The 21,397-nt window shown below is 42.4% G+C and overlaps 1 protein-coding gene across 1 annotated transcript in view; it reads right to left on the bottom strand.

The window, feature by feature from the left end:
• Nucleotides 1-321: 321 nt before the first annotated feature.
• The window catches only part of slc17a8 (solute carrier family 17 member 8), a 32,867-nt gene continuing 11,791 nt past the window's right edge, over nt 322-21,397 (bottom strand). The window contains exons 4-12 of the mRNA XM_046309151.1: nt 20,140-20,254; nt 19,808-19,895; nt 17,472-17,558; nt 11,776-11,918; nt 10,087-10,236; nt 2,912-3,044; nt 2,465-2,575; nt 1,896-2,023; nt 322-1,603 (exon numbers count right to left, since the gene is read on the bottom strand). Coding sequence (XP_046165107.1) covers nt 1,262-1,603; nt 1,896-2,023; nt 2,465-2,575; nt 2,912-3,044; nt 10,087-10,236; nt 11,776-11,918; nt 17,472-17,558; nt 19,808-19,895; nt 20,140-20,254 — 1,297 coding nt within the window. The 3' untranslated portion in view covers nt 322-1,261. The remainder of the gene's footprint in view (nt 1,604-1,895; nt 2,024-2,464; nt 2,576-2,911; nt 3,045-10,086; nt 10,237-11,775; nt 11,919-17,471; nt 17,559-19,807; nt 19,896-20,139; nt 20,255-21,397) is intronic.

Raw genomic sequence — 21,397 nt, 5'->3', positions numbered from 1 at the left:
CAGGTGTGACTGGGGGTGATTACAGCCATCTATTGGATTTCATGAACATGTGTACATGTCTAGACAAAAGTGACAGGACAATTTTTTTTTTTGATATTGCTACTATGCAAATACGCAAGTAACCATTTACATCTTCTGTATCCTGTGCATGTGACAAATCAACTTAGATTTGATTTGATCTAGTGTGTGTTTACAATAGACAGTAATGTGAAGAACAACATGACCTGCACCAAAGTCAGATTAGGATATAGGCCAAGGACTAGATAAAGTCTATTTTTACCTGGTGTTTTTCCTTATTGTAGGCTACTACTTTCACCACTTTTAGTCTTGAAATCTTTGGTTGTTTACTACACTACCTTACTCACTCTGTTTAGCACATGTCCTCACATGTGAATCCTTAAAGAGATGGGTGGGGCTTAAGAGGGTGTAAACAATGCTGAATAGGTTTAGACAAAGGGCCATTTTCTCAAAAGTGGGGTTAGAAGTTGTTCGACTTTCAAAGCAGAATGACTTTCCCATTGTTCCTCAACGGCAGAGTATGATGTGCCATTTTGTAGCTCCACTTTTAACCTATGTAAAAAACACCATTTCAAATTTTGCAACATAAGACCGAATAGAGGTGGTCGTCACAAATGACCAAACAACAACAAAAGGTCAGTTTGTGGTAAATGATAGATGCTGTAAATTCTTTTGTAACTTCTCAGAAGAATGACCACTGATAGTTCTGCCGGGCTGCGTGAATTTGACTCTTCTTCCTTCACTGGACGTTGACGTGAAGGGGAAGTCCTGCAGTGCTGCTCAAGTGACTGTGCCACCCTATTCCCTGTAGTAGTAGTGCACAGTGAATAGGGGATCAATAGAGATACTTTTGTGTCTTGGTTCTATAACCTTTTCCAGAAGTGGGCATTTGCACACCCCATGGCATGGATATAAAAGCATAGGATTGGTGTAAGCAATAACTGGAGGAAGTTTCCACCAGAGGAGACATGTGGGTGGAGCTATAGGAGGTCGGGTTCATTGTAGGAGTTGGAATGGAATAAATGGAAAGGTATCAAACACATGAAATATATGGAAACCACATGTTTGACTTCGTACCATTCATTGCATTCCAGCCATTACAATGAACCCATCCTCCTATAGCTCCTTCCATTAAGCCTCCTCTGGTTTCCTCAGGTTTTCTATGCGAGAAAGTGTGCAAGTGCACACTCCAGGAAATATTTGGAGAATCTATACAGTAAATGCCCCTGATTATTAGGGTGCATCACTGAAACTGCTCCTGGTAGTTCCCATTCCCGTGGTGCGAGTTCCCATCATCCTTATCCTCCTGCATGGTGACTCCTCTGTTCTTCTTCCAGCCCTGTTTGCGACCCGATGAGTTCTCTGTGGTTCCATAGCTTTTCTTGGGTACCATGGCAATCTCGCTGTTGAGCTCTGTCTCTTCGGCCAGCTCATCCTCATCGATAATACCGACCTTATCTTCACTGGTGCTCTCTTGTTCTGCCCATTCCTGCTTGTCGCCTGAGGCGAAGATAGCATAGAAGATGACCCCTGTGTAGTGCACCATGGCGGCTATCACAAACACGTTCTGCCACTCCAGACGGGTCTACGGGGAAGGGGACAGACATGAGTCAGTGACCAAACTGTCACACACATACTGTAACTTTTTGATGTAACATTTAATATGAATGACAATATTGTAAAATAAGTATGTCATAGCCTAGTGCACCAGTCATGTTACTTACATACGATATCCATATTAGGAAGTCCATTAGGGGGAGTTTTGTCTGACAACTGAGGGACTTCCTAATATGGATGCTGAAGTCTTATCCTTGCAAATTTTGCTCATCTCATTGCCAGCTGTTAGAATGTATCTGTAATGTTGAATGTTACAATACCTTGTGTTTAGTCAGTGCTCCAACAATAAGGGGGCACACCATTCCAGACAGTGTGCCAACACCATTGGAGATGCCCATTAGGATACTGGCATAGCGAGGAGCAATGTCCAGGTGGTTTACATTGAACCCTGAGGATGCCATAACAAGTACAATATATCAGAATAAATTGTTTACCCGACTGTAGAAGCATATTTGGGAAAAGTGCTACATGAATCCCATGTATTATTTATTATTAGATATTGAATACCATACACTATTGATGCTGTCTCTTATAAATTTTGTTTTAAAAATGTCAATTTTAATGAATAAATAACCATTTAGCCAAACAGTAATGTTTGGAGGAAAAACCCTAAAAGGAAAAACCTTTTGGAGGAAAAACCCTAAATATCTGTCTTACTCCTGTAAGTAAGAGTAAGAGAAGGATAAAACCCCATACTCAGCATTTATTCATGGGCTCAGGACTTTACAACAGAAACACACAAATAACGATGTTTGGAACTTGATTTGACTGAATACGTCATTCATACATTATAAATACATTTAAATGGTGCTGAACTGAAGCTTTATACCTGAGATGGCAAAGCCACTGAAGCCCACAGCTAGCACCAGGAAGGATATGGCAACCCCACGTGTGTGACTGAACCCCACCACCAGCAGCAGAGTCGCCTCCATTCCAAAACCTGCAGGGGTCACAGGGCAAGGTCAAAGGCCACCTTACCAAATTCTGATTGGGATGCAATGCTTTACTAGCTTTATCAGACCTGATACAGTACCATATCCAGCAAACAGTGAATATTCCTACAGCGTTAGTTAACATTCCAAGGAAGTCTCAATTTTGTTTTCAGCTGGAGTCAGAGATAATATTCCATAAATGTTTTCAAAATGACAACATTAGGAGAAGGAAATACTATAATTGTTATAAAAAAGTATGGAGTCACGTTGTATCAGTGCTAGTTTTATGCCCTACCTAAGTACAATGTAAGGGAAATTAAGTCATTCTGTCCTAGGTACTATACCTCCGCAGTTCATGATTTTCCGGACGTTTGTAGTTGACATGATTTTACGACTGCGTAGATAGTCGGCTAGCTGGCCACCGATGGGCACTACGATGGTCATCACCATGTGAGGCACAGCAGACAGGAGCCCCACCTGTGAGGAGGAACAAGACAACACCCAGAAATAATGGTAAGAGCATCATGCTAGAGGATTAGTTGATTATTTTTATGTGTAATGCTAACTCAAAAAACTAAATGTGCACTCCTTGTGCATTATCTACCAAGATAATTCTCTTTGATTATTATCACAGCCGTGTATATCCCCCCCAAGCAGACACCTCGATGGCCCTGAAAGAACTTCATTCGACTCTAGGTGAACTGGAAACCACATCTCCCGAGTATGCATTTATTGTAGCTAGGGATTTTAACTTCTTCGAGATAGGGGGCGCTCTTTTAATTTTTGGCTAAAAAACGTTCCCGTTTTAAACAAGATATTTTGTCACGAAAAGATGCTCGACTATGCATGTAATTGACAGCTTTGGAAAGAAAAAACTCTGACGTTTCCAATACTGCAAATATATTATCTGTGAGTGCCCCAGAACTAATGCTACAGGCAAAACCAAGATGAAGTTTCATACAGGAAATGCCCCAGATTCTGAAGGCGCTGTGTTTCAATGTCTCCTTATATGGCTGTGAATGCGCCAGGAATGAGCCTGCCCTTTCTGTCGTTTCTCCAAGGTGTCTGCAGCATTGTGACGGATTTGTAGGCATATCATTGGAAGATTGACCATAAGAGACTACATTTACCAGGTGTCCGCCCGGTGTCCTGTGTCGAAATTATTGCGTAATCTCTAGGTCCATGCGCGTTCCATTTCTTCAGAAGAGAAAGTCAACTGCCACGAAGGATTTATCATCGATAGATATGTGAAAAACACCTTGAGGATTGATTCTAAACATCGTTTGCCATGTTTCTGTCGATATTATGGAGTTAATGTGGGAAAAAGTTCGCGTTTTAATGACTTCATTTTTCTTTTCTTTTTTTTCTTACCCAAACGTGATGAAGAAAACGGAGCGATTTGTCAACACAAATAATATTTTTGTAAAAACTGAACATTTGCTATCTAACTGAGAGTCTCCTCATTGAAAACATCCGAAGTTCTTCAAAGGTAAATGATTTTATTTGAATGCTTTTCTTGTTTTTGTGAAAATGTTGCCTGCTGAATGCTAACGCTAAATGCTACACTAGCTATCAATACTGTTACACAAATGCTTGTTTTGCTATGGTTGAGAAGCATATTTTGAAAATCTGAGATGACAGTGTTGTTAACAAAAGGCTAAGCTTGAGAGCTAGCATATTGATTTCATTTAATTTGCGATTTTCATGAATAGTTAACGTTGCGTTATGGTAATGGGCTTGTGGCTGTAGTCACGATCCCGGATCCGGGATGGCTCGACGCAAGAAGTTAACAAAAGGCTAAGCTTGAGAGCAAATATTTGCGATTTTCATGAATAGTTAACGTTGCATTATGCTAATGAGCTTGCCTAGAGAATTTACACTCCTGGATACAGGTTTTTTTCGTAGCCAAACAAAACGGAGCGATTTGTCTACACAAATAATATTTTTGTAAAAACTGAACATTTGCTATCTAACTGAGAGTCTCCTCATTGAAAACATCTGAACATCTGAAGTTCCAAGATGGCGTAGCAGTAACTCGTCCTGTCGTATCGTCTCTCTGTAAATATGGTCTCTTTTTCGTTTTAGATATTTTAGATATTTTTTTCTTCGCATATCTTTAAAAACATTTTGCTAAACCTAATACTCTTCTGCAACCCGCCAATGTAGCTACTTTTCCTAAAGTATTTATATTTACTTCGAAACCGGAACCCTTCAACTGAAGCTAGCCAGCTATGCTAGCGGTCTTCAGCTAACCTTTAGCTCGGAAAGCTCTCGCCAGTTCGAACAACGCGACGCTAACCAGAGCATAACGGACCTATTTAATTTTTTACCCCCGGATTCCCACCACAAACGGAGCATTCTTCAGCTGGATCTTCACAACTAGCTTTCGAGCTAAACAGCAACCCTGGTTGATTACTCCTGGCTAGCGTTTCCACCCACGTAGCTTGAAGCTAGCCCGGCCAGAGCTCCTAGCATACTCCTGGGCTACAATACCTGGACCTACGACCGGTCTATGGATGTCACCGCATGAAGAGGAATAAACAGACTCACCCCATCGCAACGTCCTCCAAAGGCTAACTCTCTAGCCCTCGCTATCTCCTCGCTTGCTAACTCTGCATGCTAACTGCTAGCTTGTTTAGCTTGTTTAGCCCAGGTCCGCTAACTACTACCTTGTTTACCCCGGCCTGCTAATCTGTTAGCTTGTTAGCACAGGCCTGCTAACCGTCTGCATCGCCGCGTCCCAAAAACGCAGTGGCCCATATGTACTTTCTATCTCTTCCCGATTAAAAAAAAATGTTTATACCTTCCGGAAACCTGCCTCACCCAATGTGATACGGAATCGCTATTATCTTTATTTTTAGAACACACTCAAGAACCTCCAGAAGCTAACCAGCTAGCTACAAGCTACTTAGTCATTGTTATTTTTTTTTACCTGGATAACACTCGCCAGTCCAGCCCCCCTGACCCATCCACTGCTGCCCCTGGACTCTGATCACTTGGCTATATAGCTGATGCACGCTGGACTGTCCATTAATCACGGTACTCCATTCTGCTTGTTTGTTTTATCTGTCGGCCCCGTTGCCTAGTCAATGCCATTTTACCTGCTGTTGTTATGCTAGCTGATTAGCTGTTTTCTCACCCACTGTTTTAGCTAGCTTTCCCAATTCAACACCTGTGATTACTGTATGCCTCGCTGTATGTCTCTCTCAAATGTCAATATGCCTTGTATACTGTTGCTCAGGTTAGTTATCATTGTTTTAGTTCACTATGGAGCCCCTAGTCCCACTCCTCATACCCCTGATACCTCCTTTGTCCCACCTCCCACATATGCGGTGACCTCACCCATTACAACCAGCATGTCCAGAGATAAAACCTCTTTCATCATCACCCAGTGCCTGGGCTTACCCGCACCCCACCATACCCCTGTCTGCGCATTATGCCCTGAATATATTCTACCATGCCCAGAAACCTGCTCCTCTAATTCTCTGTCCCCAACGCTCTAGGCGACCAGTTTTGATAGCCCTTAGCCGCACCCTCATACTACTCCTTCTCTGTTCCGCGGGTGATGTGGAGGTAAACCCAGGCCCTGCATGTCCCAAGGCACCCTCATTTGTTGACTTCTGTGATCGAAAAAGCCTTGGTTTCATGCATGTCAACATCAGAAGCCTCCTCCCTAAGTTTGTTTTACTCACTGCTTTAGCACACTCTGCTAACCCTGATGTCCTTGCCGTGTCTGAATCCTGGCTCAGGAAGGCCACCAAAAATTCAGAGATTTCCATACCCAACTATAACATCTTCCGTCAAGATAGAACTGCTAAAGGGGGAGGAGTTGCAGTCTACTGCAGAGATAGCCTGCAAAGTAATGTCATACTTTCCAGGTCCATACCCAAACAGTTCGAACTACTAATTCTGAAAATTACTCTCTCCAGAAATAAGTATCTCACTGTTGCCGCCTGCTACCGACCCCCCTCAGCTCCCAGCTGTGCCCTGGACACCATTTGTGAATTGATTGCCCCCCATCTAGCTTCAGAGTTTGTTCTGTTAGGTGACCTAAACTGGGATATGCTTAACACCCCGGCAGTCCTACAATCTAAGCTAGATGCCCTCAATCTCACACAAATCATCAAGGAACCCACCAGGTACAACCCTAACTCTGTAAGCAAGGGCACCCTCATAGACGTCATCCTGACCAACTGGCCCTCCAAATACACCTCCGCTGTCTTCAACCAGGATCTCAGCGACCACTGCCTCATTGCCTGTATCCGCTACGTTGCCGCAGTCTAACGACCACCCCTCATCACTGTCAAACGCTCCCTAAAACACTTCTGTGAGCAGGCCTTTCTAATCGACCTGGCCCGGGTATCCTGGAAGGACATTGACCTCATCCCGGCAGTTGAGGATGCCTGGTCATTCTTTAAGAGTAACTTCCTCACCATTTTAGATAAGCATGCTCCGTTCAAAAAATGCAGAACTAAGAACAGATTCAGCCCTTGGTTCACTCCAGACCTGACTGCCCTCGACCAGCACAAAAACATCCTGTGGCGGACTGCAATAGCATCGAACAGTCCCCGCGATATGCAACTGTTCAGGGAAGTCAGGAACCAATACACGCAGTCAGTCAGGAAAGCTAAGGCCAGCTTCTTCAGGCAGAAGTTTGCATCCTGTAGCTCCAACTCCAAAAAGTTCTGGGACACTGAAGTCCATGGAGAACAAGAGCACCTCCTCCCAGCTGCCCACTGCACTGAGGCTAGGGAACACGGTCACCACCGACAAATCCATAATTATCGAAAACTTCAACAAGCATTTCTCAACGGCTGGCCATGCCTTCCGCCTGGCTACTCCTACCTCGGCCAACAGCTCCGGCCCAAGCCTCTCCAGGTTCTCCTTTACCCAAATCCAGATAGCAGATGTTCTGAAAGAGCTGCAAAACCTGGACCCGTATAAATCAGCTGGGCTTGACAATCTGGACCCTCTATTTCTGAAACTATCCGCCGTCATTGTCGCAACCCCTATTACCAGCCTGTTCAACCTCTCTTTCATATCGTCTGAGATCCCCAAGGATTGGAAAGCTGCCGCAGTCATCCCCCTCTTCAAAGGGGGAGACACCCTGGACCCAAACTGTTACAGACCTATATCCATCCTGCCCTGCCTATCTAAGGTCTTCGAAAGCCAAGTCAATAAACAGGTCACTGACCATCTCGAATCCCACCGTACCTTCTCCGCTATGCAATCTGGTTTCCGAGCCGGTCACGGGTGCACCTCAGCCACACTCAAGGTACTAAACGACATCATAACCGCCATCGATAAAAGACAGTACTGTGCAGCCGTCTTCATCGACCTTGCCAAGGCTTTCGACTCTGTCAATCACCATATTCTTATCGGCAGACTCAGTAGCCTCGGTTTTTCGGATGACTGCCTTGCCTGGTTCACCAATTACTTTGCAGACAGAGTTCAGTGTGTCAAATCGGAGGGCATGTTGTCCGGTCCTCTGGCAGTCTCTATGGGGGTGCCACAGGGTTCAATTCTCGGGCCGACTCTTTTCTCTGTATATATCAATGATGTTGCTCTTGCTGCGGGCGTTTCCCTGATCCACCTCTACGCAGACGACACCATTGTATACACTTTCGGCCCGTCATTGGACACTGTGCTATCTAACCTCCAATCGAGCTTCAATGCCATACAACACTCCTTCCGTGCTGCTTCCGTGCTTCCAACTGCTCTTAAATGCTAGTAAAACCAAATGCATGCTTTTCAACCGATCGCTGCCTGCACCCGCATGCCCGACTAGCATCACCACACTGGATGGTTCCGACCTTGAATATGTGGACACCTATAAGTACCTAGGTGTCTGGCTAGACTGCAAACTCTCCTTCCAGACCCATATCAAACATCTCCATTCGAAAATCAAATCAAGAATCGGCTTTCTATTCCGCAACAAAGCCTCCTTCACTCACGCTGCCAAGCTTACCCTAGTAAAACTGACTATCCTCCCGATCCTCAACTTCGGCGACGTCATCTACAAAATTGCTTCCAACACTCTACTCAGCAAACTGGATGCAGTTTTTCACAGTGCCATCCGTTTTGTCACTAAAGCACCTTATACTACCCACCACTGCAACTTGTATGCTCTAGTCGGCTGGCCCTCGCTACATATTCGTCGCCAGTTCCACTGGCTTCAGGTCGTCTACAAGGCCATGCTAGGCAAAGCTCCGCCTTATCTCAGCTCACTGGTCACGATGGCAACACCCATCCGTAGCATGCGCTCCAGCAGGTGTATCTCATTGATCATCCCTAAAGCCAACACCTCATTCGGCCGCCTTTCGTTCCAGTACTCTGCTGCCTGTGACTGGAACAAATTGCAAAAATCGCTGAAGTTGGAGACTTTTATCTCCCTCACCAACTTCAAACATCAGCTAGCTGAGCAGCTAACCGATCGCTGCAGCTGTACATAATCTATTGGTAAATAGCACACCCATTTTCACCTACCTCATCCCCACAGTTTTTATTTATTTACTTTTCTGCTCTTTTGCACACCAATATCTCTACCTGTACATGATCATTTATCACTCCAGTGTTAATCTGCAATATTGTAATTATTCGCCTACCTCCTCATGCCTTTTGCACACATTGTATTTAGACTCCCCTTTTTTTTCTCTGTGTTATTGACTTGTTAATTGTTTACTCCATGTGTAACTCTGTGTTGTCTGTTCATACTGCTATGCTTTATCTTGGCCAGGTCGCAGTTGCAAATGAGAACCTGTTCTCAACTAGCCTACCTGGTTAAATAATGGTGAAATAAAAATAAATAAATAAAAAACAGAAACAAGTCAAACGTTTTTTATAATCAATCCTCAGGTTGTTTTTTCAATATATAATCGATAATATATCAACTGGGACTTTAGCTTCTTTAATAGGAGAGAGAGACAATGGCTGCTCCAAGCTGTTGCGCAAGCAAAACTCTGGGGACACCCAGCTATATACACTGACGCGATGTGATCTTTTCGCTCATTTTTCAAAATAAAAGCCTGAAACTATGTCTAAAGACTGTTCACAACATGGGGAAGCCATAGTAAAATTAATCTGGTTGATATCCCTTTAAGTGGAGGGAAGGCATTCAATGGAACATGGAGCTTTCAAAATAGAGGCCACTTCCTGGTAGAATTTTCCTCAGGTTTTCGCCTGCAATATCAGTTCTGTTATACTCACAGACAATATTTTGACAGTTTTGGAAACTTTAGAGTGTTTTCCATCATAATCTGACAATTATATGCATATTCTAGATTCTGGGCCTGAGAAATAGGCAGTTAAATTTGGGTACGTTTTTCATCCAAAAATCTAAATACTGCCCCCTACACTCAACAGGTTTTAACAGAGAGACGCAACAATAAAGCAACAAAAAAAACAGGCACATGGATTGCCATTATGTCCAATTCGCTCCTGATTGTGGTCTCATTTTTCATGGATAACAAATTGCATAGAGACTTAGATCTTTACCACACAGAGTGACTGTGAAACCAACCTTGCCGATGGAGAAGCCAAACACCTCCTCAAAGTAGGCTGGCTGGCTGATGAGGAGCAGATAGAAGGTCCAGCTACGGCAGAAGTTAGCCACGATGATGGCATAGACAGGCATGGAGGTGAAGAAACGGCGCCATGGAGTCTTGAATTTCTGTGGTGGGCCAGAGAAGAGGGACCTGATCTCACTGACTCATGGCTCAATTTCATGGGTCAATTTCAGGGGTCAACCTGGGTTATGTATAGGGTTATGTTTTCATTTGTCACCAATTTCAACGGTCAACTGCACTCAAATGGGTAGGCTGTGCATTACTGTTGTTAAACCTGCTTATGTCTCCATTTATGTTTTCATTTGTCAAGCTTGATAATATCTTATATGGGTGTCATAAAACTTCTCTAAGTACAGTACTTACAAGAACAGAATATTTGAAATAATATAAATCTTATATCTATACTGAACAAAAATATCAACATGCAACAATTTCAAAGACGTTACTGAGTTACAATTCATATAAGGATATCAATCTATTTAAATTAATTAATTAGGATCTACTCTATGGATTTCACATGACTGGGAATACAAATTTGTACATTATCTGTTGGTCACAGATACCTTAAAAAAAACTAGGAGCGTAGGTCAGAAAACCAGTCAGTACCTGGTGTGACCACCATTTGCCTCATGCAGCGCAACACATCTCCTTCTCATAGAATTGTTTAGGCTGTTGATTGTGGCCTGTGGAATATTGTCCCACTACTCTTCAATGGCTGTGCGAAGTTGCTGGATATTGGAGGAAACTGGAACACGCTGATGTACACCTCAATCTAGAGCATACCAAACATGATCAATGGGTGAAATGTCTGGTGAATATGCAGGCCATTGGAGGAACTGGGACATTTTCAGCTTCCAGGAATTGTGTACAGATCCTTGCAACATGGGGCATTGCATTATCATGCTGAAAGATGAGGTGATGGCGGCAGATGAATGTCACGACAATGGGCCTCAGGATCTCATCACGGGATCTCGTATCTCTGTGCATTCAAATTGCCATTGCTAAAATGCAATCATGTCTGTTGTCCATAGCTTATGTCTGCCCATACCATAACCCCACTGCCACCATGGGGCACTCTGTTCACAACATTGCCATCAGCAAACCACTCGTACACATCACGTCATACATGTGATCTGCGGTTATGAGGCCGGTTGGACGTACTGCTAAAATGAATTTACATTTTTCTATTTTTAGAAAAATGTAAATTCAATTATCTGGCAACAGCTCTGGTGGACTTTCCTGCAGTCAGCATGCCAATTGCATGCTTCCTCAAAACTTGAGACATCTGTGACATTGTGTTGTGTGACAAACTGCACATTTCAGAGTGGCCTTTTATTGTCCCCAGCACAAGGTGCACCTGTGTATTGATCATGTTGTTTCATCAGCTTCTAGGTATGCCACACCTGTGAGGTGGATGGATTATCTTGGCAAATTAGAAATGCTCAATAACAATAATGTAAACAAATATGTGACGGAATTTGAGATAAATGAGCTTTTTTGCATTTGGAAAATTTAGCGGATCTTTTATTTCAGCTCATGAAATATGGGAACAACACTTTACATGTGGTATTTATATATATTTTTCAGTGTATGATACACTATACTAATGCATCTGACCGCAGCCAGATCGAGCAGAGGCATACCTCAGTGGCGCTCAATATTTTGACACCCACGCCAATGGTGGTCTCTATGTAGATTCTCTCCTCATCACTTATAGTGGGGTGGGCGGCTGGGCTCCCATAGGCAAGCAGGAGCCAGAAGATGTACCATATAATCCCAAATACACCTGAATGCATATAAATAAAAAATACAGGTTATCATCAATTCTCATATCGTGAAATGGATCTAACAAAAAATAGTCTGTGTAACTGACAATTAATCTGTAAGTCTATGTCGTTGTTTTTTGTTTGAATCATTATCTTAGCAACACACCTTTGGGGTGAAGGCAATCCCGTGCTTTGTTAGCTAAATTTTCATGTCTTCGGGTGTAGTTCGTAAAGGTTGAAGTGTGTATGTTAGGATGGTAACGTTATAATAATTAAGGATGAAGAGTGAATTCATGCCAGGAATAGTAAGTATGAAACATTTGATTTCCTCACTTCTGTAATAAGCAGCCAATTAGGTATTTTTCCTTTATTCATATTTTTAATTTGATACAGTTATAGCGCTAAACTGTTTATGTTGGTAAGCACTTCAGAGTTATACCAAGCTAAGTCACTCGTAAGACAAGGTTGTAAGAGTGTGCTTAACTGTATTTTTATTTACTTTATAGTTCTCACGGAAGGTGATAATTGTGACTAAAACTACAGAATAAAGCCGACAGTTAAAATCAAGGAACGGTTGTGCTCGTGTTTACTGGAGGGAGCTACAGTCTGTTTTCAACAGATTTACAGATGATTTTTCATATTGTAAATGTGAAGCATTTATGGGCGGTTTCCTGGGCACTGTCTAATCATAGTCCTGAACTAAAAAGCATAGTCCTGGACTAAAAAGCATAGTCCTGGACTAAAAAGCATAGTCCTGGACTAAAAAGCATAGTCCTGGACTAAAAAGCATAGTCCTGGACTAAAAAGCATAGTCCTGGACTAAAAAGCATAGTCCTGGACTAAAAAGCATAGTCCTGGACTAAAAAGCATAGTCATAGTCCTGGACTAAAAATAGCCTGGACTAGTAGTCCTGGACTAAAAAGCACAGTCCTGGACTAAAAAGCACAGTCCTGGACTAAAAAGCACAGTCCTGAACTAAAAAGCATAGTCATTGGCTCATCTCTCCTGCTGACATGAATGGAATTATATGATCCCTCCTTATCCACCCCACCAGAAATAGAAATCCTGAAAGTCCTGTAAATTTGGTGAAGGCCTATGTTCTATCAGTGGGTAAAATATAAAAATTCCCCATGATTTAACTTCTAAGTGGTCTATCTGTAAAAATCTGGAAATTGTGTAGATACACGTCATAGCTACATCATTCTCATCACTGGAGATGAGGGATAATACATTTCATAACACTTTTAAAACAGTTACCTGCACTCCATATCGCCAAATTAGCCAATATATGGTATAGGCATACTTGTGTAGAACACATCCATCCGTTATATTGCATAGATGTGCTCAATTTAAACGGTGTACCAAATTATTCAACTCCCATTCTCCTTCAAGTACTGTACCATATGTCGCTTTGCGCTCTATGTCTGTGTGGAAACAGAGATGTTACAGAAAGGAGAGGGGAATCCTATTGGACAATGAATGGAGAAACGTCCCACCGTACTGACTGTCGACCCATCACATTCATGTTGTCATGCTGCGTCACGCGGCTGTTAAACTAATCGTCACACAATCCCTTCTAAAAGTCAGGGTATGAGTCGAGAAACCTGCCTATTTTCCTCGAAGGTACGTAATGTCACGATTCCAAAGCTGTATGATATTACAGAGAACAAGTTAATTATCTCAATTCATGGAAAATATTTGCAATGCTGTACTTCTTGTTCACGAAATACATGCTAATGTTCAGTTTTTGAGCTAGCACCCAATTGATTCCCATTCACTCCTTGAAGGAGAGCTTTCCTTGTCCCAGAATCGCTCAGAATGCATTGTGCGGCCCATTGACGACGCATGGGCAATGTACACAATTGGCAAATACGATTCTAATGTAGTTTCCCATCTCCTTCAAAGTATCTCTGCGGGAAAGAAACGTACTCTGCTCTCGCTCTGGTCAGAGACGAACTGCAAGTTGGACTCAGTGAGATAGACTCCTAAATTGATTTAGCATTTTTTGTGCTGATTTTACAGGTCGCTAGCTACTTCACATGCTGAGAATGACTTGGTATTATTGTGTATAGCTTTGTTTTATACCTAGCTAGCTACCCAGCTGCAACAGATTTCCAAAAACAATTTTCACATATTTCACAAGCTTGTTATAACGACACAATGAAACATTTGTTCACAAAATATTGTTTTCACACATTAGTGTTATTTAACACTGTTAATCATAGGAATTAGTGGTTTGGGGTGGATGATCCCTTTAACCCATAGGAAGTCCCACACAGTTGACAACTTTAAAATGACGAAAGCCTTCAGTGGCGTTGCCCATGCTACACAGGCTTCGTGACAAGTGTGCCCTCTATCCATCTCTATGTAAGTGATACACCAAATCCGTAAACATGGGCACCCTCATAGATATCATCCTAACTAACTCGCCCTCCAAATACACCTCTGCTGTTTTCAATCAAGATCTCAGCAATCACTGCCTCATTGCCTGCATCCAAAATGGGTCTGCAATCAAACGACCACCCGTCATCACTGTCAAACGCTCCCTAAAACACTTCTGCGAGCAGGCCTTTCTAATCGACCTGGCCGGGGTATCCTGGAATGACATTGACCTCATACCATCAGTAGAGGATGCCTTGTTATTCTTTAAAAGTGCCTTCTTCACCATCTTAAATAAAGCATGCCCCATTCAAAAAAATTAGAACTAAGAATAGATATAGTCCTTGGTTCACTCCAGACCTGTCTGCCCTTGACCAGCACAAAAACATCCTGTGGCATTCTGCATTAGCATCGAATAGCCCCTGTGATATGCAACTTTCCAGGTGAGTTAGGAATAAATATACAAAAGCAGTTAGGAAAGCCAAGGCTAGCTTTTTCAAACAGAAATTTGCATCCTGTAGTACAAACTCAAAAAAGTTGTGGGACACTGTAAAGTCCATGGAGAATAAGAGCACCTCCTCCCAGCTGCCCACTGCTCTGAGGCTAGGAAACACTGTTACCACCGATAAATCCAATATAATTGAGAATTTCAATAAGCATTTCTCTATGGCTGGCCATGCTTTCCACCTGGCTACCCCTACCCCGGTCAACTGCCCGGCACCCTCCACAGCAACCCGCCAAAGCCCCCACCATTTTCCTTCACCCAAATCCCGATAGCTGATGTTCTGAAAGAGCTGCAAAATCTGGACCCCTACAAATCAGCCGGGCTAGACAATCTGGACCCTCTCTTTCTAAAATTATCTGCCAAAATTTTTGCAACCCCCATTGCTAACCTGTTCAACCTCTCTTTCGTATCTTCTGAGATTCCCAAAGATTGTAAAGCTGCCACAGTCATCCCCCTCTTCAAAGGGGGTGACACTCTAGACCCAAACTGCTACAGACCTATATCTATCCTACCCTTTCTTTCTAATGTCTTCGAAAGCCAAGTTAACAAACAGATTACCGACCATTTCGAATCCCACCGTACCTTCTCTGCCATGCAATCAGGATTCAGAGCTGGTCGTGGGGGCACCTCAGCCACGCTCAAGGTCCTAAACGATATCATAACCGCCATCGATAAGAGACATTACTGTGCAGCCGTATTCATTGACCTGGCCAAGGCTTTCGACTCAATCACCACATTCTTATCGGCAGACTAAACAGCCTTGGTTTCTCAAATGATTGCCTCGCCTGGTTTACCAACTACTTGTGATTCTCTGATCCACCTCTACGCAGACGACACCATTCTGTATACTTCTGGCCCCTCTTTGGACACTGCGTTAACTAACTTCCAGATGAGCTTCAATGCCATACAACTCTCCTTCTGTGGCCTCTAACTAATATTAAATGCAAGTAAAACTAAATGCATGCTATTCAATCGATCACTGCCCACCCTTCCAGCATCACTACTCTGGACGGCTCTGACTTAGAATATGTGGACAACTACAAATACCTAGGTGTCTGGTTAGACTGTGAACTCTCCTTCCAGACTCACATTAAGCATCTCCAATCCAAAATTAAATCTAGAACCAGCTTCCTATATCGCAACAAAGCATCCTTCACTCATGCTGCCAAACATACCCTCTTAAAACTGACCATCTAACCGATCCTCGACTTCGGCGATGTCATCTATAAAATAGCCTCCAACACTCTACTCAACAAATTGGATGCAGTCTATCACATTGCCATCCGTTTTGTCACCACAGCCCCATATACTACCCACCATTGCGACCTGTACGCTCTCATTGGTTGGCCCTCGCTTCATACTCATCGCCAAACCCACTGGCTACAGGTTATCTACAAGTCTCTGCTAGGTAAAGCCCCGCCTTATCTCAGCTCACTGGTCACCATAGCAGCACCCACTCGTAGCACGCGCTCCAGCAGGTATATCTCACTGGTCACCCCCAAAGCCAATTCCTCCTTTGGTCGTCTTTCCTTCCAGTTCTCTGCTGCCAATGACTGGAACGAACTGCAAAAATCACTGAAGCTGGAGACACATATCTCCCTCACTAGCTTTAAGCACCAGCTGTCAGAGCAGCTCACAGATCACTGCACCTGTACATAGCCCATCTGTAAACAGCCCATCAATCTACCTCATCCCCATACTGCATTGATTTATTTATCTTGCTCCTTTGCACCCCAGTATCTCTACTTGTACTTTCATCTTGTGCACATCTACCATTCCAGTGTTTTTAATGCTATATTGCTATTACTTCGCCACCATGGCCTATTTATTGCCTTAACTCCCTTATCTTACCTCATTTGCACTCACTGTATATATGCTTTTTGTTTTCTTTTATCTACTCTATTATTGACTGTATGTTTTGTTTATTCCATGTGTAACTCTGTGTTGTTGTATGTGTCTAATTGCTATGCTTAATCTTGGCCAGGTCACAGTTGCAAATGAGAACTTGTTCTCGACTAGCCTACCTGGTTAAATAAAGGTGAAATAAAAAAATATGGCAAACTAATTAGAACTGGGCCTTGACCTATTCTAGACCTCAATTATTTTTTATTATTCAAACAAAATGAAAGATTAATTAGGTAGCAATCCCAGACAGGAAAACATTAATTTCAGTCAATTAATCATATGATTAGATCACAACAGAGCTACAGAAGTGATATTGAAATGCAGCAGGCACAAAGTCTTATGAGATTGTGCATATATCTTAATCAAATAACAGTTTAGATCAAATGGACAAAACTGATGAAGCAAAACAGAGAACAACCTGAGACTGGTGTAAAACTGACAAGTGACACCTAGTGTAATACATGGAATGCTGCTCAAATGGGAATCACCCACCCACTTTTCATAGTTAGGCCTGGTCTTGTGAATGCTGAAGTCATGTACTATAAGTAATTTGACAGTTGTCCCCCTATCGCTAGTTGGATCATAGACATCTCCCTGTCTTACAAAGATTACTATCTTTGGTAATGTCAGCAATCTGGAGTATCTGAATTTAGGTGAATGGTCAAAGATTGTTCCTACCAAAACTCAATATGAAATTCTTGTTCTGCATACCTGTATGAAATAATTGTAAATCACAGCTATTCAATTTAACAATTTGCCTTTATATTGAGTTTTTGGATCTTACCATAGATATAGAAGACCGAGGGCCATCCAACAAACTGAACCAGGACTCCTGCTAAAGGCATGGCAATCACAGCACCTGCATAGGAACCTGGAAACAAGGAAAGGGAAATATGACCATGCCACTGTTGTAGTGCTGTTCTGTCTGGTGTGTAATGTGACTCCATCTAAAGGAAACCCCAATAAAATGATTAAATAGTGATGCCAAGGTATCACAATGATCCGGAGGTAGGTGAAAACACTTTGACTATTAGATTATTATCAGTCTGCAGCCTCTCAGCAACTCTTCTTCAACACAGGACTAGAAAAACATCTCTTAGAAAAAAGGGTCCCAAAAGGGTTCTGTGGCTGTCCCCATAGGAGACCCCTTTTTGGTTCCAAGTAGAACTCCTTTGGGTTCCATGTAGAACCCTTTCCACAGAGGGTTCTACCTAGAACCAAAAGGGGTTCTTCAAAGTGTCCTTCTATGAGGACAGCCAAATAACCCTTTTTGATTATAAATAGCACCTTTTTTTCTAAGTGTAGAAAAGTATTCCATGTCTCATAGGTCATCTTGGTAAGCGTAAAGATGCAACAGCAACCATATTGGACTCATCAAATTAGGACTCATTGAAACTGTCCTTGGGAGAGGATGTTTTAATGTATATTCTATTATCTGATGGCCTTATAAACACTCTCGATTTGTAGAAACCCGGGAGCATGATTGTGCTTTTGGACAGTAGGCAATATGACACTTCATTTGGGTTGAATGGGAGAGGACCTCCTTCAGAGTGAGCAGGTGAAGCGCGTGAGGGCAGTCTTTCATTCAGTGGTGATGTCAAGAGGGTTTGGAAGCGCCGGTTGTCATGGCACCAGTTTATTCTGAAAGATGGCTGTTTTAATGCATTTTCATTGGGAACAACAGCCGACATCTGCAAAACAAAACAACCTTCCCAGTCCCTATTTTCAGCCATTTTACCACAATGCTAAGCATCTCTAGACAGAGAACAATGATATATATATATATATATATTCAATGGATTCAGTTAAAGGCCCAATGCAGCCAAAAACGTGGTTTTCAGTGTTTTGTATACACTGAGTATACAAAACATGCTCTTTCCATGGCTTACACTGACCAGGTGAATCCAGGTGAAAGTTATGATCCCTTATTGATGTCACTTTTTAAATCCACTTACAGTATATCAGTGTAGATCAGTGGAGGCTGCAGAAGGAAGGATGGCTCATAATAATGGCTGGAACGGAGAAATTGGAATGGCATTGAACAAATGGAAACCAATTAAGATGCCACCAACCTCCTGTGGTGTAGATGAAGGGGAGGAGGCAGATTAAATAAGGATTTTAAAGTATTGAAACAATTGAGACATGGATTATGTATGTGTGCCATTCAGAGGGTGAATGGGCAAGGCACAAATATTGAAGTGCCTTTGAATGAGGTATGGTAGTAGGTGCCAGGCACACTGGTTTGTATTAAGAACCTCAAAGCTGCAGGGTTTTTCACGCTAAACAGTTTCCCGCGTGTATCATGAATGGTCCACCACCCCTTGTAGAGTCAACGCCCTGACAAATTGGGCATTCAAATGTAACTAGTACTTTTGGGTACAGGGAAAACTTATGGAGTAAAAAGTACATTATTTTCTTTAGGGATGTAGTGAAGTAATAATTGTCCAAAATATAAATAGGAAAGTACAGATAACCCCAAAAAACGACTCAAGTAGTACTTTAAAGTATTTTTACTTATGTACTTTACACCACCGGAAAAGACCGCCTGAAATTGAAGCTGGTTTTGGTGGGATGGAGGTTTTGACCATCACCAGACGGCTATTTTGTTAATAGACCAATAAGAGAGTTCCAAACCTCTGCCATTAACCGCTAGTTTTCAGTTTTCCTTCCCCACTCAGACCACTACGAGACAGTCTGAGCAAAATTCTTGCTTGAATTGCTCTTTACTAAAAATCTATTTAAAAAAAACATTTTTTATCATTTTAATTGAAAACCATCACAAGCTAAATACTTGTTACTCAGAAATGATTTGATATTGAGATAAACATGGATGCATTAGGCCTTTAAACTAATAGGGTTGACTGTGGTTCTGGGTTCAACAGAAAGGCAGGCAGGGTATTTTTGAATATCCATTTGATTTACTGAATGAATTACATGTTTTCCTGTCTTCTACCACATCTTTTCACGTGAAAGTTTTGCTATTGTGGAAAATCATCAGCACAATTTCATAAAGCTCAATTGGATTGGAAGAAAAACAGTTGAATGGAAAGAAATTCAATTAACTTTATTTGACTCAAACATTGCACCTTTATAAAGCTTTTCAATTTTCATATCACTTACCACAGAATGAGGTGGTGGCCAGTCGACTTCTCTCCAGGGGAGGGGCCCATTTGGCCCACATCCCATGGCATGCAGGGTAGGTAACACCCTGTACGAGAAACATTATATGGCATCATTATTCTGAAAAATCAACATGAGTAAAGAGATACAGATAAACATGTGTCTCTGTACTGTCTAGATATGTACTGTATATGAGCTTGGTCAAATGATCAGTCATTATGACGACGACTGTTGACACCTTCAATTGGGCTATTTAGTAGATTTGGTGAGATTTTGGCTTAGATTCGACCTGAAAGTGTCAATGAAATCTGGCAACACTGAAGACGACTCACCTCCACCAAGCCTTGCAGGATGCGGACTAACATGACACAGCCGTAGTGCCTTCTGGCTGCTGAAGGGATGAACATATTCAGTATGGACGTGAGAAAAATGGCCGCCCCAAACACTCTGTGGAAACATTACATTATAGTGTGACTAGGTTGTAGACAACAATGGCGTAAAAAAAGGGTAGCATTGCACATTCTTTCAATAATGCATACCACATTACATATGAGCTGAGAATGTAACATAACAGCTACTTAGAGCATTATAAAAGCTTGATGGAACATTAACCAATTGCGACATACAACAACCAAGTCAACAACAACCCATCACATACTGTCATGGTTTGTACTGCTGTAGACTTAAATGTTATAAACAGTCACAGTTGAACAAATCTGAGCACCAAAGACTACCGCCATTAACTCAACACCAATCATCAATGTTCCTGAATTAGTCAATCCCTCCCAAGTCTCCCCTATCCTCGACTCTAGCCGTTCTAGGAGAATACGGTGTGATCTCTGGCACTACAAGACTAGTTCTCCCCTAACCTGCCCTTCTGGCAGGTGCCAGCTTAAAATGACCAATCCAACATCACACAATATGACAGATCTAATATATCTGCCTTTGAAGGACAGACAGAGATCCCATACGATTATGCTTCATTACCATTGCTCCCCTCTTTCCTCACTCCACCCCTCCCTTTTCCAAAACCGGGTGTAAGTGACACTTGTAATATTCCAGTGGCTGGCGTCTCAGGGAGAAATCAGAGGCAGGATCTTTCATTATTAACTCTGTCAATGGCGTGTCCTCTTTTCCTGTGAAACTTTTATTACAGGACTGCTATCGGCCCCATCAGATCTGCACGCTCACCACACACACGCACACCAGACGGCTTTACCCCTGGCTGCTTTAACCCTTACCTAACACACACACACACACGTGCACACACACCAGTTTAACCCTTACCACCCACACAAACACTACATGCCTTTTTCACTTAGGCTCCTAAAACGTTTCTCTTATAGCTCTGACTCCACACACTGACTAACAATTCCAAATATCCTATCTTTCCGTTCTAAACCTCACCACACACATTGACTGACTGCCTATTTCAGACACCCAATCTGTCTGTTCTTGCCCTCAGCACAAGTATCCATTCCAAACCCACCCGAGTCACCTATTTAACCCTCTGTAGTCCACCCACAAACCAGTTCTATCAAAATACCTTACATTTCCCTTTAATTTCAGTCTCAATGAAGGAGATCATTA

This window comes from Oncorhynchus gorbuscha, linkage group LG01 (genome assembly GCF_021184085.1).
Source record: "Oncorhynchus gorbuscha isolate QuinsamMale2020 ecotype Even-year linkage group LG01, OgorEven_v1.0, whole genome shotgun sequence".
NCBI lineage: Eukaryota > Metazoa > Chordata > Actinopteri > Salmoniformes > Salmonidae > Oncorhynchus > Oncorhynchus gorbuscha.
This window is presented reverse-complemented; position numbering and strand designations above follow the sequence as displayed.